Consider the following 26,813-nt stretch of genomic DNA (forward strand, 5'->3'; position numbering starts at 1 on the left):
TTCAGTTGTTATTTTTCCAACTTGTCTTTTCTAGAGAAAAGCAAGGTAACAAAGTAAAAATGCTGAGTTCATGTGATCAAAAGGTGTTTCATACCGAAACAGCCTCTCTTCCTCAAGGCCTGATATTAGTATCTCATAGTGTTTTCATCTGCTTTTTCATCATGCATGTTTCCACATGTACTGCAGTCATTCTGCTTAACCATTATCTCTAGTTTAAAAAAAAAAAAAAGAAAAAAAAAGATTTAAACACTAACAGTTATTCTCTGGTAATAATAATTTAAAATGAGAAGAAAAAAAAAACCTTAAGAATTTAAAAAATGTGAAAACATGTATTTCCTTCAAAGATGTGACAGCTCCCACTAAATTTTTTTTGGCTTTGGGATGCAGTATTTTCTTTGTTCATGATTAATTACAAGTTCAACTATCACATCTTATACTGCAGTGAAGATATAACAAACACCTATCACTCAATATATATAAGTCAAGTAATGCTGAAAATATATCAAATGATTTACAGTGTCATGGAAATATTACTGGAAATAAATGATTATGACGTAAGACATTTTTGCTACATCACGAACAGACATAAGCATTATGTTTATTGCTACATTTCTACCATGCCCACAGAGCCTCTGTAATATCTGAGCACAACAGAGTCCTCAGTGAATTTACCTGGTGAAGCAGAGAAGTGCTATTGTCAGGGGGTAAAGCCAATTATGGTACCCAGCATGGACTCAGAGACTTCCCATGGCATGTAAGATCAGGAGTGTAATGAGCAATTGAGACAATCTACTCTCTTGACTATCTGACTCTGCTTTTTTACAACAGCAGTTGCACCTACCCCATGATGCAGCCAATTGGCTTTTTTATTGTTTTAGGGTGACTGGTGTTTTTATTTGTTTGTTTGTTATTCTTGGTGGAAGGGTTTAGATGGATCACGTGAAAATTCATGTCAAATTGGAAAACTTTGTTGCAAGCAGCAATATCTTAACAGGAGCGAGAGCCTCTTTCAAAATTTAAAACACAAGCAAAAGAACTCAGTGGGAATATATTTATACCTGTTTAAATATTTCTATTATTGCATTAAGCCTAAATGCTTCATTTTGAAAAAAAAGTTAAAGAAAAGATTTACTGATGCTTTGTTATGTTAATGGATGGGTTGGGACTGGCGCTCCAAGTTGTATTGTTGATGCACTGCACTGCATTATATGCAAACATTATGCTAAATAACCTGTCACTTAAGTCTTTGTTCCTGGCAGAAATTTCTTCATTAAGGTCTACAGTAGGTGCTCTGCTTAAATTTTTCAGCCGTGTTGACATTCCTGATTTCTTAATTTATATATGCATTTGTCAATACTTTCACAAAATACTACTTGCACACACACACATATTCATATACATATGCATATACCTATAAGTAGGGATAAATAACAGACATCTGTAAGCCATTCTGCATTAGAGGGCAATCACACCATGCTAGAGGTCATTGGTAATAAACAAATACATTATTGAACCAACAACTTAAAAAAACAGGAAAACTAACCAGTAAGATTTAAAAACCATTAATCTCCAACCAGCACAGAATACAGAAATTTTGAAGGGTGTAGAATTATAGCAGCTCCCTTGGAAGCAGTTGACTCACAAAGACATCTGGGTGATCATTCTATCAAATCCATCCTCTGCTTTTCTAAAATAGCCAGAACTAGGCACACAACCTGAAGGAACAACCTAGACTTACTTGCACTATCCATACATACGGCAGTGGCACCAACGTCAATTCCTACAAAAGCTCTTGAGGGATGTGTGTCCAGAGCCACTCTTGTCACATTACTAAACAAATGTCTTTTCAGATATAAAATGAGCAGATAGCAGGACACAAAACACCATTTTACAAATACTTCATACAACAGACCAGCAATCAAAGTCACAACCTGTTCACTCCATCTTCCATCCATATCTCATGAAAGAGGTGACAGAGAGACAGCTGTGGTTGTACACAGTGATCCTCATCCAGCTACCAATCCCCTACAGCAGATGTGGACTGCACAATTTCTTTGGCAGCAGAATTTATCTAAGTGATATTCTTCTACACCGACTCATTTCAAGGACATGGAAGGATCCAGAGTGTTTTCCCATAAATAACAGTCGGTGCAAGTCTCTTTATGCTGACAGCAGTGGTTGACTTGTTAAGACTGGTTATATCTTCATCTTGATCAACCTATTTGAAGAATAAAGGACTTCCTAACTGGGCTGGTTATTTCAGCAGCTCCTGCTGGTTGAAGAAAGCAGGTCCTTTATACCGCTCTGAGTTCATTTTCTGCCTGACTACTCCGACCTTCCTAGCTCAAATTGTCATTAACTCATTTACGCTTTGTGATCTGCTCTACTGTCAAGTATTAAATTTATTCATGTCTCATTTTAGATTTCCCACTCTAAAAATGCAACAGTCTATTTTCAAGGCAAATGCAGAATTAAATGCATGGTAAAACACATTATCTTGAATATACACAGCTTTAAAACCAAAATGTAGCTGAAGACCACATCTAGTTTCCATAATATCAAAGTTCTACAAAACTTCTTATTACTCACAATTCTACGTTTCACCAGAAAATGAGTTGTAGATAATTTTAAAATCACATTGCCCTCTTTCAATGCAGTAAAATGTCTACGATTCCTTCTCCTTCAGGCTGGAGGTTCATCCCAGACCTGCAGAATTCATTGTGTCCGAGGACCAAAGAGGAGGCACTAAGTATTCACACTCACCTCAGCTACATTTTGTCATAACAATACTCTAGATACATGAAAATCACCTTGAAATTGAACAAATTGGTTTATAAGTGAGGAAAAGAACAAAACTGTAGCAGCTTTTCTTATGTCAGTTTAATGTAAGAAATAACCTTGTTTTCTTTGTTTCATTCTTCTTTTTCTTCTTCTTTTTTTTTTTTTTTTTTGGACTTCATCCCTTGAAACCCTTGAAAGTAACCACTGAAATGACCATTTACCAATTCTGGTCAAGCTATTTTCAAACAAGATAAATGTGCTGGGTTTTTTTTGTATGTGTGCATTTTATTCTTGCTCCAGTGAAGAAATACAGAAGGGAAAAAATAAATACCCAACCCAGAATTTGCCTTTAAAAAGTGCTGAACACAATTTCCGTTGCCATTATTCACCAACCACATCACGTCTTTTGGCAATTCTGCTGTTTTTGAAAAGCATTATTGCCTGATTCTTAGGAAACACTCCAATAAGAAACACATACACACTTACATGATATACTTTTTATGACATTTTTCCAAGAACAAGAATAGCTAATTGTTGAGTTTCCTACTGGGAAATGGCTCTTGAATATGCAGATCTCTAAATGACTACACTAATGCAAATCGCCAATGCTACAATAATTCAATCACATGCATATGCATGTAAACACATAGCTCTTACTTATAATATGTTTAATCATCTTTCCAGGTAGCACAAATCCAATGCAAACCCATGTGCCATGTGGTTCACAGACGTCAAGTGTACACTTTATTTTAAATACTACTACTGAATGTATCTTTAAGGTGTTTTAGATCAACTTACTTGGTGCTGACTTGCTTTTGCCAACTGCTCATTGGCTGATTCTACATTAGAAGATGCAGTCTCAATGTTGGCTTCAATACTGTCTGCAAATTAAGACAATAGAAGATAATTACAGGGTACAAACCTAAAACAAAAGCTTTATACTGACAGCGATTCAGCAGTTTACATGTGCACATAAAAAGAGAAGCAGCATTTTCTGCAAGACTGTGCATTACACAGAAAGAAGAATGCTATGCACTTTGATGATTGAAGACACCTAACCAATCAGAGGCAGTATGACTGATAGCTCTCTGTGTGTCCTTGAATAACAGAACCATGGCATCATAGAATAACCTGAGCTGGAAGGGATCCACAAGGTTCACAGAATCCAACTCCTGGTTCCATTCAGGACCACCAAAAATCCCTTCAACCTTCTCTTCTTTGGGCTAAACAAACCAGTGTGACCTCAGCTTTTCTTCATACACAACCTCCCTCCCCCCCCAGACCCTTCACCATCTTCATATATCCCCTTCTGGATGCTCTCTAATAGCTTTATGTTCTTCTGATATTGTGGTGTCCAACCTAAAAACAGTGTTTGAGATGAGCCTACAGCAGTGCAGAGTAGGGAGGTTATCATCTCATCCCACTCCCACTAAATCCAATGGAAAAACTGATAGCATGTTCAGAGCATTTCAGCTGAACAATGGCAAATCCACTGGATTAAATTACAGAAGCAATGTGGTAGATTCTATCTGGTATTATCTCATAGAGATTGGAAGTAATCTTTATCTGAATACGTGTGGGTTGCACACTTAGGTCTCTATTTAAGCAAGAACCCTCAGATGCCGCAGCAGTTAGCAGCCTGTGATTCATTCCGATACACCAGCTACCTGCCACTGATCAGATCAGATGAATCACAACTTCAACTCCTGGATCACATTTCCAAGCTCCAAGAGAGGTCTGCACAGATGGTTTAGAATGAGACAAATTGCCACTGTCTAAAATTAAGGGAGATGAATCTCATCCTAAACTGCTAGGTCTGAGGTTGTGGAAGCTGGGGGAAACATGTGGAATCAAAATAAGACTAGAAAAGAAAGACTGACAGCTACACCTTGAGTGAGAAATCCTCACTTCCATCAAATAGAAGTTTAAATTTTGGCTCCATCACTGTGCTTAGAATGCAAGATATTTATGATATAGAACTTGCAATTAAAGGTTTGTGCTTTCAATGGAAATCTTAGAAATCTTCACCAATTTGTGCACTCAGAGATGTCAATAATTTCTGGCCACAGTACAAGAATACGTACACTTAATTTGTCTAAGACTTGCCATTGAAGATTTAAGTAACATTTATTCACATATTTATTCATTTGTTTATTTATTTAGAGTGAAAACTTGCAGATAAAATGTGTAACAATACCCTTTCCTCCCCAACTTCATCTTAGCCCCTAGAACCTTACTGCAACTCTTTCTTCACACCTCTGAGGGTTGTTTTTTGTTTTTTTTTTCCCCATTCATTCTTACTACATTATGCATGCTGTAGTAACCAAAAGCAAACTACATGCTGGGCACTTCTATAGATTAAAATGACATAATTGGTCATTTCCAAAGCTTCTCAAAGAATTTTCATTAAGATTTTAAAACCATAGACCTTGGTTGTCATTACTGAGATCTGCACAAATGCTTCCATTGCCATCAGAATTGTTTCTAATGATCGTAACTCCAGGCTATGAAGAAATGTCAGATTTGCTTGTACAGAGCCTTAGAACATTTGAGTCCACAAACTCGCACACACCAGTGTGACAACCAAGTATTGCAAAAATCTGAATGTTTTCCAGGGAAAATAACAGATGCTTCTCTTCCCCTTTTCTTCTCAATTCCAGCAGAAAGTGATGGTGCTGAATTATAAAAACTGATGAACAGAAGCATAAATATTAAGCACACTGCAGTGAACAGTATTTTTGTCATGTGAGTGGATCTACCCAAAGTCTACTTCAAACATGGCAGGCACTTTTCAACCTCTCACTTAACAGTGAGGCTCAAGGCAAGTTTCCAAGTAAAAACCTGCTACTACATGTCCACCTCTACTATCACTGTTAAATTAATTTTATACTCATGTTCAAAAACAATAGATATCCTGTCTCCAGGACTGGCCTTGATGTCTTTCCAGCCAGAAATTGAAGTTAACCCATGAATCAGTAAGAAGTCATTCTAAATATTTTATATGAATAGTAGGAGAAGTACAGTCGATCTTCGCTGGGTAGAACTGAGGAATATCTTGGAAGTAGGGGGTCCTTTTTTTCCATGTTTGTAAGCTAGGACAGACCTGTGTAATTGGGAACTAATCACTGAGACAACACTGGTTTGCATCAATTGAAATTCAAATCCTGACCATTCAATAACATATTACTACAGCTGCATGGATTGGGGTAGTCATGTCCTACTCATCATGCTTTGCAACCACCATCCTGTTTTTTCTAGCACAGGCTTTCCCAGGTAGGATGGTCAAGTGCTATAAATCCTACACAAGTTGATGTGATGTTAAAGGAGGTGACTGGGTCCTGCTGACAAAGTTTCTGCTCACTTGTTCTCCTAACAGCAGAATAGCAGAAATTGAAATGAGCAGAACTCCCACTTAAATTTTCTCTGTAAAAATCTGTAATCCTGAGAGGAGCAGACAAAAACAAATAAACAAGCAAAACTCTATAAAAATGAGACATAAATATGTAACACTATATGACTGTGTATTTCTGCTGATTTATGCAGGAAAGCAAGAGAATAAATTGAGAATTTGGGTCAAATCAAAAGGAAGTACACAGACCGTATCAATAAGTCAAGAATAAATGTGTCACTCAGCAGATGTCAGCACATCTCTGCCAAATGATAGTGATTGCTCAGAGCTTCACCTTGCTTATGTTCAGGCTTCTTTCCAAGACTGGGGACTGAGAAGCAAGGAAATCCAAAGGAATGTTAAGCTGTTAAGAAGACAGGAACATCAGCTGGGTATGACTTTTCCTTTCTTCACTGCCTTTAACATGAAAAGACAGTGAATTTGCTCCCAAATAGGTGAAATAACTCAGCTCTGAGACTAGGGTTTTCAAAGGGTCTCAGTAGTCTGAATCTCACAATGACTTCCCATCTTCTTTTGGTGATGATGAATTTATGATTGTGGTACATTTTGGAAACAAAAAAAAACTTTAAGGCAATGCGACCACCATTTTATGAAACTGAGGGACAAGGCTGCACCAAAGCAGATGGCTGCTGTATCGAAGAATTAGGAAAAGACATTTAATTTTCCTGCCTAAACACATCTTTTCAATAGGAAGGCAGCAGAGCTGACTGGCTTTTAGATGTAACTTAATATGACACACTTGTCACACACAGACAGAAGTCATGATGACCCTCAGACGGCTCGTTAACCCTATCTATTTACCTGTCTTATGAGATCAAGCCCTGCTAATGGCCAACAGGAGTCTTTTGTGTGAAATTACTGGAGCGATAGGGGCTGGAGTGGGGTTTTTGTCCAAATATATCAAGGAATAACCCCTATGACCTATGTCTTTATAGTGGCAACAATGGACTGGTTTCACAAGGCAGCATTTTCAGTAGAGCTGCTTGAAAGACAGGGAAGTGAGCTTGTAAATGAAAATTTTAAAATGCTCCCACTTGGCTATAATCAAAATGGGCCCCTTCAGGTTTCACAGTATGCTTTTATTTTTAGCACTCCAATAAGCTTAACCCTGTTTCTTCACTGTAACTTCTGACAAGAATAATCTATACAGCACACTGAGAAGCATAATATAAAAAAAAAAATGTTTTTGTAATATGCAAAGTTTTCTTTCTTAATTAAAAGCCAAATTTGAGGGTGAAATTGCTGTCAGCATGAAAAAGAATTTTTCCTGTTTTAATCACCATTTTAAAGTTTTAAGTGAGTTTCATTGCGTGAAAAAAAAGGCTCAGGCTTTCCACAGGCATGACTGCTGATGTTAAATGAAGGAAAGCTATGGCAGTTTTTCCAGAGAAAAGTCTGAAATGACTGAGGGTTAGGCATTTGCAAACTTCTATGTATATGTCACTTACAAATTCAGCACAGGATTTGTAAAATAATCTCTCCTGTTTGCTGAACTAGGGCTAAATGGGTCACATTGGTATAGAGTGTTATAGGGAAAATTTGGTGAGGTACTGGAACAGGCTGCTCAGGGAGGTGGTGGAGTCCTTGTCCCTGGAGATGTTCAAGAAAAGGGCAGATGTGGCACTGGGGGACATGGTTTAGCGAGTACAGTAGGGATATGTTGATGGTTGGACTAGATGACCTTAGTGGCCTTCTCCAATCGGAATGATTCTATGAAAAACAATTTGCAGCAGCAAGAGCTGTGATAAAAGCAGATAGTATCTTGCTTTCTATTTGACTTTAGCAGTTCTCCAGTTCTCCCAGACAGTAACACACAACCCCTGGAGGTAGGGCAACAACTGCTCTAGCAAATTTTCCAAGCAGATCTGAAAAGACGATTGTAGCTGTCCTAAAATGTCATAGCCAGCTCTTCCTGCTGATTTTCTTCAGTCAACAGACCAAAGCCCGAGTCTGAATGAATATAAACGGCTATAAGACAATGGCCGAACACTAGCATAAATTTATAGCACTTCAGCTCCTGAGTGATTTATACTGTCCTTGAAATGCATCTTGGAAATGTCAAGTATCTGCTAAATATGCATGCACTGAAAAAAATGGTATTGCCGTGCCAGCGGTTCACCATGCCTGCCAGGATGTATCTTCCAGGGATTTAAAATTCAAACGTCATCTTGTGTTAATCTACTGCAAAAAAGCACGTCCTATCAGAGAATAAGGTGCCTCAAATCATAGCTCAGTGCTAAAGGGCAAAGTGCAGGACTACTTTAGTAGGTGGAAAGCAATTCGCTTTTCTTTCTTATAGAGAAACAAGTGGTCTCAAATAACTGGTATTTTACCAGAATTCAGCTCATGTACATGCTCCTGTTGGTGCATGGTATGGCTTATCTTCCCATTGCTCAGCAATCTGAGGTATCCAATGTCCCCATACGATGCTCTCAACTAGCTTTGGGTGCTCTCAGGCTCTCCTGTTTGTAGTCCCAAATTTGAACATGGGAGGATGTTACGTCATGGCAAAAGAATCAATTCACTGCTCTTAAAATTTTCTTTTTTTTTGTTTTCTTCTTCTGATGAAAAAAGGCATTTCAACAAACACAACACTTCTCTAAGAAAATTTATGAATATCTCATGTTTTCTTTTTTCTTCCCACTAATCTCTGGAAGTAGTTTAAAAAGGAATACATAGTTGGAATGTGAAATTGCAGATACTCTTCTCTAGCACACACTATTTCAGGGAGTTGTAACCTCAAAACATTTTTTAAAAGTGATTTAAAATATTCAAACTAAAGAAAACATTATTTCAAACTGTTGTAAAATGTATTCGCTTTAATGGTTACAAAACCAAAATAAAATGAGTAACACTGAATCACAGAATTGGAGGGGTTGGAAAGGTTCTGTGGGGATGTACCAGATGATTTTAAGGGCCCCTTCCAACTCAAATGGTCCTATGATCTATTTATACTTGCTTTTTCAAATCCAACACATGAATAATGAGATAAATGGGTAAATACCTTAACGTCATTTGTACACAGCATTATTCAAAGGTCCATTTTTGTCTACAGTTAACATAACACTCGTATCATACAGCTGGGTGCGTAAGTGATCAAGTCTTACAGTTCAGTCAATCCACTGAGGAATTGCCCCATCCCTGGAGGCATTCAAGGCCAGGCTGGATGTGGCTCTGGCAGCCTGGTCTGGTGGTTGGCGACCCTGCACATAGCAGGAGGGTTGAAACCAGATGATCTTTGTGGTCCTTTTCAACCCAGGCCATTCTATGACTCTATGATTCTATGAAATGTCTGTCTATGTCACAGGAAGAAATGATGTTAGGGTGTTGATTCATAGAAAGAAATACATTTTATTTTTGCTTGCTGTCTTGGAAAGACCATATATTTTACTTAGAAAGTAAAGTCACTGAAATTTACAAGTTGTTTGGCAACTTTTGTGTTACATGGTTTGTTTTGTTTATTTAACCTGCTCAAGCCATGGCCTCCCAAGCAGTGTGTTTGTGGCAGAGTATGACAACTCCCAGCAGAAAGAAACCAACCACCTGGGCAGCTTCTAGCTGCATGACATTTATTGCTCAATCAAAACATTTCAAGAAACTGAGAGCACAGCAGTTCCAACTGCCCCAAGACGACTCAGTAAATTGGTGTGAGAAGAATCCTACTGGTGGCAATAAACCCCATAAAAGGAAGAGCCTTGCTTCTTTTACAAAGTTAGCTGGCTCATTAACTACAAGTACACCAGCCCAGTCTCATTACAAAGGTCAAACACAGAGCAGCAGACAAATCTTTAGGCGTTAGTAAATTTAGAAATCTACAGCTACCCATTATTCTTTTCCTTATGAGCAAGCAAGCGATGTCCTACCAGCAGACAGCAATAAGAGTAAATGCAGAAGTCCATGCAAAACGAAACAAAAACTCATGCTCATAGAGAACAGAAACAGAAAAGAAGCAGAAATACTCATCTCATTTTTATGCTGCCTATGATCTCAAGCAAAATGTATTTATCAGAGAACATCATGCTATCTCTCACCCACAACTCCAGCAATTTAGTTGTAGCAATGATCACCAACCTGTACCTGACATGAAACCAAGCAACTTCAATAAGACCAAGTGCCAGGTCCTCCAGCTGCATGGAAGAAAGAGATCTGGAGGTGCTGGTCAGTAAAACATGAGCCAGCAGTGTGCCCAGATGGCCAAGAAAGCCAGTGGCATCCTGGCTCGTATTAGAACAGTCAGCAGGAGCAGAGAGGCAACTGCCCTTCTGAACTTGGCACTGCTGAGGCCACATCTTGAGTACCATGTTCAGTTCTGGGCCCCTCACTACAAAAAAAAAGACACTGGGGTCCTGCTGTGTGTCCAGTGTCGCAAAGGGCATGGAGCACAAGTCTTATGAGGAGCACCTGAAGGAACTGGGATTGTTCAGTGTGGAGAATAGGAAGCTCAGGGGAGGCCTCACCTCTCTCCACAACTCCCTGAAAGGAATCACACAGAATCACAGAATCACAGAATTGTAGGGGTTGGAAGGGACCTCCAGAGATCATCGAGAGGAGGTTGTAGCAAGCTGGGGGTCAGCCTCTTCTGAGAAACTAGCATTAGGACAAGAGCTATTGGCCTTAAATTGTGTCAGGAGAGGTTCAGGTTGGATAAAAGAAAAAAAAAAAAATCTTAGATATTATGGTGAGGTCTTGGAACAGGCTGCTCAGGGAGCATCCTTAGTGCTGCTCACAAAACATAAAGATGTGGCACTGAGGGACAGAGTTTAGTGGACATGGTGATGATGGTTTGATGGTTGGACTAGATGATCTTAGAGGTCTTTTCTAACCTTCATGATTCTATAAACTTACAGGCCCTTCAGTGATGTCCAGATCCAGGGACTTGTGGAAAGTGAGAGCAGTGGTATTCAAACCACTGTGCCCTTGAAATTCTTGTCCACAATACAATTAAGAGTAGTAGTGGTATGCAATTTCAGCAGTTGGAATAGTTTACAAGAACTACATTTACAAGTAACAAGTTTACATTAAACTGATAACAGAATATACACATAGTTTGTAGAAGGAAAACGGAGTTTTGTTTGAAGAAATGGGAAGTGCTTAGTATGCGAAAAATCACTGATTCCAAAATTCCTTCCTGTATATACTCCCTGCATGGGCTGTGCTCTGCATTGATGTGTAACTTCATGTTGCCACAAATGGCTGAAAGCAAGATGGCTGGGAGATTTCCCAATTAATCAGGAGCCAATAAGAACATCAATGTTTCCATTCACACAATAGTGTCTCAGAGATCACTTAGAAAACTTAACCAAATGAGGGACTTCACAGACCACATTCAGCTAAACGCAGATGTTAGAGCTGTTACATTCAGGTATTCAGGGACCACTCTCAAGATGTGTTCATTTTCTGCAGATGTCCCAGCAGAGACACATAACTCTGGAGAGTTTAGTTAAGGATCCAGTTGGATGATTTCCCTGCTTGGCTTGCATTATTGCGTATGACAACAGACTCTTTGTCATGCTGTTCAGGCAGTCAACCTGGAGAACACGTGTGCAAAGCCTTTTGACTCTTGACAGTGTCTACATGTTAAACTAGCCTTCAGGTCAGAAAAGCAATAACGATAAAACAGGCAACAGAACTGAGCTGACTTTGTAGAAAGAAAGGGGAAAAAAAAACCATTACTATTCGAAAGCTTCCAAAATAAGTATCACGTTTGCACTCATGCAAATACTCTTTCTTTGAAAGAGGCTTATTATCATCAGGCAATAACAGACAATGTGTTATGTAAGCAAACACCAGCATAACTCAAGGACTGAATATATTGACCCCATCATAAATTTCTTCTTAGACTGAAGGAAAGCACCAGCTGCCATGTTTATATTTATCTTGGCAGGTCTGTGGGTTCTAGCCTGGAAGATACCAAGTAACAACGCCTGTGAAGTGAGAGAGCATGCACTTTAAATAATGCTATGAAGGTTCTTAACTTCATGATTTTCAAATATGTACTACGCAGATTTCAAGAGTGAAAGATATGAAATCTTAGTTGCATGAAGATCTGACCCTGAGTAAGAAAAGAAATGAAAGAAAAGGAAGTCAGAGAAAGTATTTTCCATGATGCAGTAGGATCTTCTTCCAGACAATGAGATTCACTTTGAAAATATTAATTTGTACCCACCTTGCCTGAGTAAGTGGTAGGCAGCCCTGACAATGGCTGGGACTTGGAAGTAGGTGATCTTTGAGATCCCTTCCAACACAAGCCATCCTATGATTCCATTCTAAGATTGTATGTATGAACAAAGAATTAGAAGACTAATTCCCACGTCCTGCTGCTGTGATCTTAAAATTAACTGGCCAGTCTTTTGATATTTCATTGGAGGGGGAAGGTTACAGATAAACTGTCCTAAGGTTGGTTCCAAATTTTTCCAACATCAGAAGAAATATGACGTTTTACAAGTATCAAATATCCTAAACATGTAGCATTTTCAAAACAACATGGATGCTTTTTGGCTTTGTGGCTTTGTGAAAAGCGACAAAGACGCAAACAGGGAAAGCTGAATTGAGACAATTTAGATGACGAATGTAGATTTTGCTCCTTATTTTGCCATAACTAGTGAGGTTACATACACAGGTAGAAGAGAAAAAAGTTCTCCTATATGAAAAAAAGAAAAGCATTTTCTTTTGCTACTGGCAAACAGAATGCAATGACTGTATTATTCAGGTCATCCTTATTTTCTGTAACAGTGCAAACAGAAGCCTACAGAGGTAGATAAGTACACATCTGTCTTCATCAGCAGTAACAGAAATACTGATAACTGTGTTATTAACGCATCCTTCAGATGACATGAGGATTTTAGGATTTTCTTTTCCCTCACACCAATAATAAATTTGACTTCATGAAACTACGCCTATTTATGCCAGTATGGCCAATGGAAAGACAAGCCTGCAGTTGTAAAATAATGACTTTCGGTATAAAACACTGGGAACGTTCCTGCTGTTGTGGACTTGTACTTCATTCAGTTGAGTAGCTATCTGTGAGCCTGAAAGGGAGCGACTCGTAGCACTAGCAATCATCCCCGATATAATTTACTTCTCCAAGAGCAAAGTGCTTAATTCGTAGCTTGGATGCTTTTTCTGAAGGACCTGTTTCGACGACAGTTAAGCATAGCATAACACAAACTTCATTCAGCTTGATTATTTCAATGGAAATTACTGTAGAGACTTTCGGTCTGTTATGCAATGGAGAAACTTGACACAGACAGAAAGGAACTTCGGGAAGAAAACTGGATTGAGATTGGGATAGAAAGTGCATGAGATGGGATCTGCTTATGGGAGAAGGAGAAATCCCATTACCTGTATTTGCAATAAGGTTTCACAGAGATGCTTTTGCCAAGAGCTCCTCTAAATCTGTGTTGAAAATACTCTGCAAATTCCAAGGTAACCAACATAACCAGCTTGTTTTGGCTTTGAGCTTTGGGCTCACTGATACCATAATGCTTAGTTAAATATTCCTATCAAAGAGATGCCACAACTTGGAATGTACACTTCTGCAGAAGACAAAAAAAAAACAGAGAAGCACTGCCCCATCTCTGCATTTCCCCTCATCTATTTCCTCCCTGCCTGACAGAAATTGTTCTCTACTCTACGGAGTGTTATGGATGTTCTCATTAAGGAAATGGCCCACAGAGTAGCAAAACTTCCTTTAAGGTTTTTCTAAGAAATCTGGGTTACTCTTCCTGTGCTATGCATGGCTCAGACAAGTTCTTCCCATTAATTCTCCCCAGCTCAGGGTGAACAAAAGTTGTTCGTTCTACAGCCCTGGTGGGATTTTATTTTTTGCTGAATGATGCACCTCAGATTCCCTGGATATATAGTTTTCTTGTGTCTTCTAAATTAACACACACAGAGATTTCATTTCATGCATGTAAGAGGGATGCAATAAACAAGTGTCAAGAGAACTGTCCCTTATCATCATTTCTGCTGTATTTTCACTGTGGGAGTTTCAATTCTCTTCAACAACTGACTCTTAATCTCACTTATGTCTATGTAATATGAATGTCAAAAGATATACAATGGGATCTTTCAGCAACTGGTTGGGAAGATACTTTGAATAGTTGCCAGAGTGAGAAGATGCTTCTGAGGAAGCTACAAAAAAAATTATGCTGCAGTGAAATGGAAGAAAAAACACTTCTGATAGTGTAAAACCCAAACACACTATTTAATACAATTTTCTCACAGGCTAGTTAATACTAGGTCACTTCTGTGCATGAACAACATTCTAAAATAATAAACGTTGCCTTAAGAAAATTGGTTACAAGGATCTTGAAGCTAACTGATGTATGCTCTCATGTCCCTCAAGGCATTAACATCTGATGTACATTCTGGAGACGAATCAGGCTCTGAAGTTGTACATGTATAAAAAATAAGCTGCCCCCCCAAAAAAAAGAAAAACAAAAAAGAAAAAAAAAAATCAAAACAAGAAAGAATTGGTAGATATTATCTTGATTTTGTTCTGCACTTGCAAACCTGAGTGGTGTTTCTCAGTGGGATGCAGCAAGCTCATTTCAGTGTGAAAGGAGATATGTGATGCTAATAGAAATTTGCATAGGTTTGAGCATGGCAAAACAATTCAGATAGATTAATAAACAACAGAGAAGATTTTCTTCTTTTATAATTTACATGTGGCTGCCTTAGGACTTGATCTAGCTCCCATGAGCTCTGTAAGTACTCCAAGTGAGCAATGCAGGTTAGTAATATCTTCCCAAACCTCACTTCTCTGATGTTTAAGACCCTCATCATGGCTTCAGGACTGTTAGCTCACAAATTTGGAACTGGAAACTGCTTCAGAAGTGCTTCATAGTATTGTCGTACACAAAAACCCACCAAAAAAATAAAAAAAGAAAGAAGAAAAAAATATCTGATTGCTTTTAGCTGCATCAGAACACATCAGTAACAAAGAGAAAAGTTCAAGAAGTTTAAAAGGAACAGATCACTGTGTTTTATTCTACTATACTCTATTAAAAAAAAAAAGATGATGGTCACTGGTTGGCTGCTGTTGAAAATAATCATAGAATCGTTGAGTTGGAAGGGACCCTTAAAGGTCGTCTGATCCAAGTCCCCTGCAATGAACAGGGACACCTACAGCTACATCAGGGTGCTCAGAGCCCTGTCCATCTTGACCTTGAGTGTATCCAAGCACGGTGCATCTACCACTTCTCTGGGTAATCTGTTCCATGTCTAACAGTTTCTCTCATCTCCTCCATTCCCAAGAATCCTCCACAATGTTCTTAGCCACTGGCTGCTATAGAATAAAAAGAGGTCAACTAGTGGGCAGAAGGTTCAAGACTATGTGTGCATGTATGTCATAATGGTTGAATACTATAGATTTAGTCAAACACTTTCTTAATGTGGAGAGAAATTTCCATTTAGGGGAAGCAAGCTGTTTAATTATTTTTATATATATTTTTTTGCCACCCTACGATAATGACAGTAACTACTACTGGTGTTGTTGCTTTTTAACTAGAACTCCAGGTAGGAATAAAAAAAAAAAAAGAATCCTTTTATAGTTAATGCTACATATTCTTCAGCTTCTTTGTTGTAGTCAAAATTGAACAAATTTTTCTCACCTCAGAATCTTTTTTTATGCTAAATATATCTAACTAATCCAAATGTAAGAACGCTGTTGCATAGAGCAGTTTGTCAATCAAAACATCACTAAGGGCACAAAACACAGGAAAATTAATTGCAGCATCACTATTAAATGCAGTTTCTTCTGAGAGAACACACAGCAACACACTGGAATGGCCTAGGAGCACAACAAAACATACTTCAGCAGTGATACCTACCTATTGTGTCTCCTTGCTCATGCACCATGGAGGCCAGGTCTTTAATGATCTGGTTCACATCCAGCATGTCACTCTGAAAAGATAGAAAACATAAAAGACATGTTTTGTAACCAAGCTTTGTAACAAGAAAAAAAAAAAAAAGAAAAAAAAAAAGTAGGAAGAAAAAGGAGAAAAAAAAATAGGAAAAATAAAATAAAGAAGAGAAAGAATAAGAAAAAAAAAATCTATGTAGAATTAAAAGAAAAAGATCAAGTGCTCCATACACCCATGGTAAATCAAAAACCCCTTTAAACAATGGCATGGTTTATTGGATCTAAGTAAGCCAGTTGAGTTGAGTTTTCTATAAGAAACAGGTAAAATGATATGATTTTACGGTTGCTTTTCAGAACTGCAGAATCCTAAGAGGAAAAAAGCAACAATAAAAACAACTGCTGCAAACCTACCTCAAAAAAAAAACCTACCTTCAAAAAAAAAAAAAAAAAAAAGAAGATACATTTGGTGCAAACTATTCATCCTAAAGTGCAGATCCTTACATTGGAGAAGCCCATTTTTAGAATGGCATTCATCTGGTAAAAAAATTATTTGTAAATTGATGCTGCTCCAATCAAAAAATCACTGAATTTGAATCTCTTTATTGGTAGACCATCAAGAAATCAATCCATCAATCAGGCTGTGCTTGATGAATGGATTAATTTATATTTCTAAATGTACCAAAAGTAAAATTAATAGATTAAACAGAAATTTTCCTAGTTCTAAGACAGCAATCTCCAGAGACTTTGTTTCCCTATTATCTGAACAGTTACCATATACAACAGCAAATGTGAGCATATGTTGACTTTTTATGTCACTGCCTTTTATAAAAACAATTAACCTAGCAATAACAGACATAATAATGCAGACACTGCTAAATGCGCTACCAGTAAGGCAACAAAGAAGCCCAGAATGCTGCTGGCCTTCTTTCCTGCAATGGTGCACTGATGGCTCAATTTCAGCTTGCTGCCCATTTGCACTTACGACAGAATCACAAAATCATAGAATCATTTGAGTTGAAAGGGACTTCTAAAGGTCATCCAGACCAATTCCCCTGCAATGAACAGGGACATCTACAACTAGATTAGGTCGCTCGGAGCCTGGTTCGAAGAGACTTCTGAAGAAAATACCTCTTCTCTGCAAGCTTTCCATATAGACAGCCAGTCCCCAGCCTGTAATGGTGGTGCCTGGAATTATTTCTCCCCAGGGGCAGGACTTGTCACTTCCAGTTACTGTATCTCATGAGGTTTCTTCCACTGAACCTTTCCCCAGCCTATCAAGGTTGTGATTTCAGCACAACCACCTAATATTCAACAGCAAGGATCTGAAGTCAAGATAATAAATATGCACTGCTTCACACTCACCCATTGTGACAGCCATCTCATGGTAAAAAGCTATCACGTTAGTTAGTTACATTTGCTTTCTTCCAGTCTTTGGGAACATCCTCTGATTGCTATTCTTCAAATATGATCAAGAGTGGTCTCACAATGACATTGGAAAACTCCAAAGCTTTTGGTTCATCCAATCGGGTCTCATGGGCTTAATCACAGAATCATATAATTGTTTGAGTTGGAATGGACCCTTAATGACCTTCTAGTCCAACTCCCCTGCAGAGAACAGGGACATCTACAGCTCAGTCTGGCTGACCAGAGCCTCCTTCAGCTTGACTCTGGATGTTTCCAAGGATGAAGGTATGTTCATTTGGTATAAATGTCCCTCGGCCTGATGCTCTGTCATCAAGAAACTTCCTTGCTGCAGACTTTCCCTCTACTCTCAGAACACAGAGATTCCTGAGGAACGGTCTTACCAGTACAGTAAGCTGAAGAAGGCATTAATCCATACTTCTGTGTCCTTTATCTTTAGTTCTCATGCCCTCTTGACGTATCTTTTCAGCTTTTCCTTCCATCCTTTCGTACACACATCCCCAACTCCTGACTTTCTAAACTTTTTGTTGGCAGATTGCAATCATATCTGATGGAGTGGCACAAAGATATTAAGTTTCTAAGAATTCCATTGAAGGAGTAGATAAATGGGTTTAAGGAAAATTTGCCAACTAGACAGCAGAGAATCCAAAATACAGAAATATGAGTACACTGATTCTATAAATATTTCACAAGTTGATGGATACCAAAAACTCTAAACAACACATACAAGGGCACAGCAAACCAGACTTCTTCACTTCAGTTCACTCACAGAATCAATTGTCTGGATAACACAAGAATTATAAAATTAAAATCAAACACAAGCTCAACCAAGAAAGCATCATTACATCTGCACAACAGAGGAGCAGCAATATATGCCTAATGTAATATCTGAGATCAAGATGTTTTCTGAAACACTGAAAGTGCTCTGAAGAACCTGCTTCTCCCAGGGCTAATTGCACAGTAATTAACTTGTTTGCTTGGATTCTGTTGCAACTCTACCATCACGCTAAAATGTCAGCTTGTTGCCATCCCACTTCTCAAGAATTCAGAATTTGTTATGGATAAATTTAGGAAATGAATAACAAAATGAATACACATCCTTCTGAAGTTTGTTATAAGAATGTAAGTGGCAGAACATTTAATCATAAAATGCAATGGAATCACAATCACTGGCAATAAAGCCTGAGAGTACCATTGTGAATTTGTGAATATGTTCAAAATGTTGAATAACTGAGGAAGTAGGAGAAACAAAAGACTTGAGAAATTGTGAGAAATCATAATAAAACAACAAAAATGAAAGAACACAACCAAAACCTGCAAACAAAGATGGGGTAATGCATCACAAAATGCACTTCATTGATTCACTTGTCAGCCCAAATGAAGCTTTAATTATGTATGGTATTATTCATAACTTGTAAATTCTGTAGAATATTTTTTAAAAGCAATAATGTTTAAGTAACTTTGATTACACCAGACCACTGTGGTCATAAATCACTGTCAAGGAATGAGGAGAAATTTGTGGTGATTTTTTGGATAGAGGAGTTGTGGGGTTTTTATTTGTAAAAATATTTGAAAGAAGAAGGTTTAATAAAATGTGAATAAATGAGAATTAACTTGAACGTGTTGTTCTGCTCTCATTTAACTGCTTAGTAAAAGATGATTAAAGAAATATTAAACAAATAAACACACAAACAAAAAAGCACTAAAAAAAGCCCATAATGCTCATTTGTCTCTCTTGGTTAAACTGCCATTGACATCAGTCTTCGCTTTCTGTTACAAACAACATAAACAAAATTCTTCCTGCACTTCAATCAGCCTGTTTTGTTTTACTCTGCTTCTTTTAAAGCACTTCAAGTGAACACTGCCTAAAACTTGTCCTTTTATTTGTACATATATTAGGTTAGAAGGAAGCTATTGTAATATATTGAATTACACCTCCACTCAGTTTTTCCACTGGAATAAACTATGTAGGCAATTTGGTCTAACAAAGATCAGCTGGGTCCACGTAGGGCCCTCCTCAGCTATTTACTGTAAGGAATTGGGCTGCCTGCTTACTGATCCCAGGATATTATGATGAGAAGGGGGAAAAGGGAAGGAATGAGAAAGGAAATTCACACTGTGCATGAATTGTTATGTCTCAGATTTGTCATTTTTATGCAAGTAGTTGCGAACAACTTTGTGGCTGTAGCATATAGATCACTTTCAAATCATTGTATCAATGCTTAGAATTATTGTTTGGCAAATATGGGTTATTTAAAACCAGATTCTGAGGTGGTAGGAAGGAAAAATTGTGGCTATTCGGTGTAAGAAAAAACAACAGAGGCAATTGTAAGGCACAGAGTACAAAGCAATCTGACCTGAAGCAAGCAATATGCTGAATAATTTAACCTGGCAATGTGAAGTTTCCAAGCCCTGATATATGTAAGCAAAATAAAAAGAAAAAAAAAAAAAAGCGAAGAAAAATAGCTAGAAATAAAGACCATCTATAATGGCATATACCTAGCAGCTATGTTTCTGTTTCTCCTTGCCAAGTTATCTCTATCATGAAGTACCTCTGAACTTGCCAGGCATCAGAGTTTGTTAACAGAATCAAATTGCATTGGTTTCCCCAGTTTTGCACACAGTACGCAGAATTGAAAGTGAAATAATGCTCCTCATAAATCCCTTTGACTCCACCAAAACTGGGAGTACAACAGCAGCCCGTTTCAAAAATGTGTTCTTCCTGCCAGCTACTTAGGTTGGAGTTTCTTGTTTTTTAATCAACATCAGCCTCAACTGGTTGTCAACAATTCAGACCCTATATTCGGCAGCAAGAGGGAGACAGATTTAAATCATTCATGTTTTAATTTTTTTTTTTTCCAAAGGAGAAGTTTATGTAAGACAAGTCATTATTACAGTCAGAATATAGTGAAAATAAATGTCATGTGATAAAGATAACCAAAGCAAGTGGAGACCTGCCAGCTAACAAGCAATGTAAATGAGAAAAATAGAACACAGAAGAATCTGGAACTCTAAAAAACTGGAGCATTTATTCTGGACAGAGAAAATGCATTTAGTAAGTTCTGAACAGAAAGCACTAGGCAATTATGGAAAAACTAAATGAGTAATTTCACCTGACTTGGTAAATGAAGAATGACACTGCAAAGTACCCAGAATTTGGAAAATTTCTTTAATTCCAACTCTTGCACAGTAACTTTTGGAAATACAAGTTTGCAGATAAACTGAAACTTTACATTTCCCATTTTTCACTTCAGCAAGACCACAATCTCAACATTATAAAAATGAATCTGGGGACAAGTTGAGTCGTAAAACTCAGACATTGTTCCCAAGATGGGAACAACCTTATCATAAATCCCAGCAGCCTGTTTCCCCACAGAATGAACATTACTGAGATAGTCACCAAGACAGCAAATAAGTAAACCTCCCCTCACTTCCACTTTCATGACTAATGAGCTGAAGATTTATTGATACAGAAAACTTAGAACACAGCCCTGACATTACTCATATCCTAAGGACACTTCTGTATTCCAACCACAAAAGCAACACTAAATAAACCAGAAAGGGGAAACATGCTCTCTGGAAAAGGATGCAAAAAAAAAAAAAAAAATCATATACAATCAATGTTTTCTCTGTCCTACTTAGCAAAATTCCAGAATCCTTTATTGATGTCAGCCCAAAGGATAACTCACACGTGCTTCTAAGGATCTTTGATTAAGTTTGTGTAAAAAATGGCATCAGAAATATCACTGGTCTGTTCTATTTAGCATATGGGCATATATGTGTACTTGCAAACTATCCATTCACGTTTTACAGAACTACCAAATAACATCTATACTGTTTGCTGGCCAATTATTCAGGTGATGCTGAAATCTACAACTGAGATGCCATTCTGCCCCACCATCTTGGAACAAGCTATAAAGTAAATCTGAAGTAAATTCTGAAGTATGTAATATAATGTCCAGGTGTTCATGTCCCCAAAATGAAACAAACAAACAAACAAACAAAAACACCTTACTACTTACCCTGAGGTACTGGAACAGGCTGCCTAAGGAGGTGGTAGAGTCACCATCCTTGGAGGTTTTCAAGGAAAGCATAGAGGTGGCACTGTGGGACATAGTTAGTGGGCATAGTGGGGATTGGCTGATGGTTGGACTAGATGATCCCAGTGGTCTTTTCCAACTTTAATGATGCTGTGATTCTTGAGGGGGAAAATAAGGAAGAAAAAAACTCCACAAAACCCAAACACTTTGTAGTGTATACTACGTTCCACCAAAAAGATGCTGAGATGTTCCACATATACTATTATATTTACAATATCACTGGGGGATTTCTTACTCTTTGGTTCACTACATATGAATCACATGTAAAAAGCACAGAGAAGGACAAATCCATGCGAGGTACATCTATCCCCTTTCTCTTCTTAAAATCACAGGTAAGAAGGAACAGAAAAAAGCTTATATAAGAAGTCAGCAAGCTTCTCTGATGCTGGATGTGCAGAAGCTAAATCTTACTGTAACAGTCTTTCAACAAATATTTTTCTCTTGTCTGTGGCTGGGAAGAAAAAAAATAGCATTCTATAAATCAAACTGATTCAACCTAAGCAGCAGCAGACCAGCAGAAAATTGTTTTGAGGGCAGAAGCTATATAGAACAGCAATTACAGACTGAATTAGATCTCCTTTGGGACAGCACAAGAGCCACTGTGGGGAGTTACTCTCTTTCCCTTGCTCACTTGTGTGTGCTCGCTCTCTGTTTTGTTGGTGGTGCCATCTTGGGAGGTGTAGCACAGCCCTGCATAATTAAAACAGTTGTGTGTAGATTCAGCATGCTAATCCCGTATTTTCTCAGGGACAGAGGAATCATGACATGTGGCATAAACATTCTTCCTGACCACCAAAAGCCAAACAGTGAAAAGAGAGTGGATGGGAGGTGTCATGGCAGCCTACAGCTCCTCAAAGGGAGCTGAGGGGCAGCGCGGAGCTCTGCTCTTTGATGACAGGTCCAGTGGCAAAGGGAACAGCATGGAGGTGCCTCTGGAGAGGGTCAGGTGGGTGTCAGAAAAAGATGCTGCACTGAAGAGCAGTGGGCACAGCTAAAGCTGCTGGAGTTCAAGGAACTCTCAGACACAGGATTTGGATTTTAGGTGGTTCTGTGTGGAGCCAGGAGTTGGGCTCCATGATCTTTGTCTGTCTCTTCCAGTCTCAAGACATTTTATGGTTCTATGACATACCTCGATCTCATAAGGCAGAGGTGAGGCTTTAGCAGAGAGGACCAAAACAGGGATGAATAGAGCTCCTCAGAACAGCCAGCTGGAAACATAATTCATTACGCTCTTAGCACTGACCCAAGGATATGTTTAACCTACCATACCCTCCTCAGTGCAAATGTTTGAGCAAATTTCTGTGTACTGAAGAGGGCAATGGTGGCACTTGGGAAGCCCAAATGACTGCATATTTGAAGCAGAGGCAGGAAGAACAACTGCAGAACTGGTAAAAACAGAAAAGGCATCAACATATTTAATGCAGCTCACTTCCCTTTGTCCACCCTAATGGATATCTCACACATCATCTGATTACTCTTTATTCTACTGATGATCTTGAATGAATTGGACGTAAGACCTCCAAGTCACCTTCTCTATCACCCTCAGAGTGCCTTCTGACCAGCAGCAATCTGAAGAGGATTTTGTTTGACAGGTGGTTCCCCTGGAAAGCTCCTCTCCCCTTAGCCATCCAACCCTGTCTGAAGACTTCGTGTTAATAAGAAGTCTCATCTTTTGTGATACCACCCAAAAGGTATGATAAAGAGCACGGAGGTGCTACAGAATGTAACTGTGAATATTTTGTTAGCATCTTTTAGTCACTTTTCTCTGGTGCTTCACAACTGTGTATTTAAATCACACTGCCTACAAATATGCATTGCTATCATTATCCTCCACGTATTCTATACCTCTATACCTCTATATACCTATATATACCTATGTATATATCCCAGACTATTTAGGACAGATCATAGAATCATAGAATCACCAAGGTTGGAAAAGACCTAAAAGATCATCCAGACCAACCATTCACCTATTACCAACAGCTCCCACTAAACCATATCCCTCAACACAATATCCAGTCTTTCCTTGAACACCCCCAGGGTCGTTGACAGATATTTTCTTTCATGGGAACTTTATCAGTTACCAGTCCATGCTGAAGGTCAGAAGTGAACTGGTGCCTCAGGGAAATGGGATACTACAAATGACAGGAATAGATACTTTGACCTCTCAAAGACACTTAGATGTGGAAATGTGAGATGAGTTAATGGAGAACCTCATCAATATTTCTGATTTGAAAGAGGTATCCTCCCTTTATATTTGGGAATCTGAAGCATACAGGAAGTAGCAAAGATCGTGTAAAAAATTCTTATTAACCAGGGTTTTGAACTTCTAATTAATCTACACCCAAAGTTATACTTAAAGACAGCAGTTATTAAAAGTATTTGGTTTCGTATATGCGCATACATGTGAGCACTGTACAGCCATACATACACTTTTATTCTTCTATACCCAACCCAAAACACACATCCTCTTGTACAAACAGTAACTATATATATAGATACACTCCTATTTTTAAGATCTTACTTACCCCAACATACACCAGGTATTAATTGGGCATTTAAGGATTAGCAAATTGCAGAGACACAAACATAACCTATTACAGTCTACAGTAGAGCAAAACAGAACCTAAATCTTACATGTTTCTCCTAGCTAATCGCTCTGCTGCAAGATAAGCAGGGATGCTGATGTGTTCTGATAACAGGCAAACAAACAAATATTAGTCTGCTTTACTTAGTCCTGACAACAAATGTTGTATTGATATTATTTTATCTTAAAGTCAAAGGCACAATAGTTTCATATTTAATATAGTTTGACAAGGGCTAATGATTTTAAACTGAAAGATTTAGATTAGAAATAAAGAAATTATTTACTATGAAGGCTCTAGAGCCACTGCAACAGGTTGTCAAGAAAAGCTATGGATGCCCCATCCCTGGAGATGTCCAGGCCAGGTTGGGTGGGGCTATGGGTAACCTGATCCAAATGTTGGACTAGATGATCTTTAGAGGTCCCCTTCATTATAAACCATTCTATTATTCTGTGATTCTATGGTTCTATGATTCTTTAATATCAAGCAAGAAAGGCTCTTATCAGAAAACCAAGAAATAACATCTGTGTGGAGAGCAAAGGAATTATTAGTCTAGGTGCAGAGCAAACTCATCTGTGATGGATGAGATCAGGTGCATTTATGAATTCTGCTGTGCAAAGTGCTTCCTCCATTTCCAACTCTCTCCTCTTCCCCTGGAAAGTCATTAAGTCCCCAACTGCTCACTGCCCACGGTGAAAGCTATTCAATATTCAATTTACCCTATGTGAATTGAAAGGGAAGTGATTTCATTACTTTCTCAACTACAGAATTATAAAATTGTTTGACTTGGAAGGGTCTTTTAAAAGCCAACTGGTTCAACACCCCTGAAATGAACAGGGACATCTACAGCTAGAACAGGTGTCTCTGAGCTCCATCCAGCCTGATCTTGAATGTCTCCTTCGGGGCAATCATGGGGGAGAATATCAGCTCTCCTCTGCATATGGGGGAATGCCACCATCTTATTTCCCTTTTCTCACTGTCTGCTGTCACTGCATTTTATTAACACAGCTGGTGCAAATCTCTGGGATATTGTAACACACATTTGGAAGTCGTAACATTAAAAATCTATTAGACTGATCACACCTAATGTTTGTTGTCACATGCTTCTTAATTTGTGCCTTTGTTTGGACGTCACAAAACAACTATCCACGTCCAAATGACAAACCCAACGTTTTGCTCTCCCACAAGCAAGTTTCTAGCTGCTTTGCAACCAAAGAAAGATCAATATCTCGTGTTTCCAACAAAGCATTGAGCTGCATATGAAAAAGGCTACCAGGCTAGAAATACTGTTTCTGATTTCTGTTATGTCAGAAATCTTCCTGTGTGATTTTTGCGCAAGTCATCTGTCCCACCTTCCTGCAAGGCGCATTAAGGGGTCCATTCCATAGTTAAATTTGTTTATGGGGCAGATTTGTGCCACAACAGATGAATAAAATATACAGAAAAAATAAATGCAAACAGAGATAATGAATTGCTGACATTGTGGCAATCATATTCTGGAAACAGAAATGCCTAGTGATGAAGAAAGGTTCTGAAGTTATATAACCATTAAAAACTAGAATACAAGTCATAGCTTCAGGGGTTGTGAATTTGCTGGTCTGATGCACTGAGAACAAAAATGAGATACAAAACAGACATAAAAACAGCCACATCAACTGGAGAAGAGCTGCCCACCCATAATGATCCACTGCCTTATCTGAGAACAGTCTTTTATCAGCAACAGCTGATAGAACAGCTCACTCAGTTTTTTGCAAGAGCTGGGCAATAAACACACTGATGAGATGCAATTGCCATGAACTGGTTCATGCTGCGGATACCTGTCCACCAGGAACTATTAATTCACATTATATGGTTATATCAGCTTCCAAACTGCTCCAATGAGCCATGGGTCTCTTCAGCAACAAACTGCAAGAAGGGAGATACATGGCTTCATACTGCAATCTTTTTTTTTTTTTTTTTTTTTTTTCATTTTTTTTTCAATACATGTCCCCTATTTGGGGACATGTAGTCTTCCAAATAAAATGAAGTTATTTTAATACTTACAGCTAAACATTTTTGCAGCTGTTCAGATGATCTCCCAAGAACTAAGTGACCAAAGATATGGAAATTCATATCCAAACTCCAAACTCAGTATCTTACACACTGACTTTTCCTTCAGCATCACCTACTTTCTGCCCTGGGCTGAAGTATATAAACTAATACAAGTAGTGTGAGAAGTAGCTGTAATCTATCTCACTGCCTGATTCCAGCCCCAGGAAAGGTAGTTTATTGCAGGCAGTTTGTTATCTTCAGAAATCGTAACGGTGCAAAGATTATGACAAAAACTTCAACTTTTTCTACATTTCGTTTGCAGCCCTATTAATTCTTTACTCTGGATTTATTTCCATGAGGGTCATTTAACCAGAAACATACAATGAAGAAATACATTTTCTTCTTAGGAGTGTTCTGGGAAATCAAGCAATTAGTGCAATCTTAAACTGTCATGTATTATCAATTGCCACTCAATTATTTTCCTTAAGTAAAATACTGATCGCAGAGTCTGATCTGCTGCTATGAGGTGCTGCATTCACAGCTCTCCTTTATTTCGGTGCACTATTTATTCTTGCAAAATTAAAAAATATATATATCTAATTTTAACCGAAAAGGGAAAG

At 38.3% G+C, this 26,813-nt stretch overlaps 1 protein-coding gene across 6 annotated transcripts in view; it reads right to left on the reverse strand.

Annotated features, from left to right (window-relative positions):
• TSNARE1 (t-SNARE domain containing 1) overlaps nt 1-26,813 on the reverse strand; it is a 461,696-nt gene that overhangs the window by 168,140 nt on the left and 266,743 nt on the right. For all 6 annotated transcript variants that reach the window (XM_042870286.1, XM_042870289.1, XM_042870288.1 and 3 more), the window contains 2 exons: nt 16,024-16,096; nt 3,580-3,662 (listed from right to left, as the gene is read on the reverse strand). In XM_042870286.1, coding sequence (XP_042726220.1) covers nt 3,580-3,662; nt 16,024-16,096 — 156 coding nt within the window. The remainder of the gene's footprint in view (nt 1-3,579; nt 3,663-16,023; nt 16,097-26,813) is intronic.

Source organism: Lagopus leucura, unplaced genomic scaffold (genome assembly GCF_019238085.1).
Source record: "Lagopus leucura isolate 7727_CA_CO unplaced genomic scaffold, USGS_WTPT01 Super-Scaffold_100002, whole genome shotgun sequence".
NCBI lineage: Eukaryota > Metazoa > Chordata > Aves > Galliformes > Phasianidae > Lagopus > Lagopus leucura.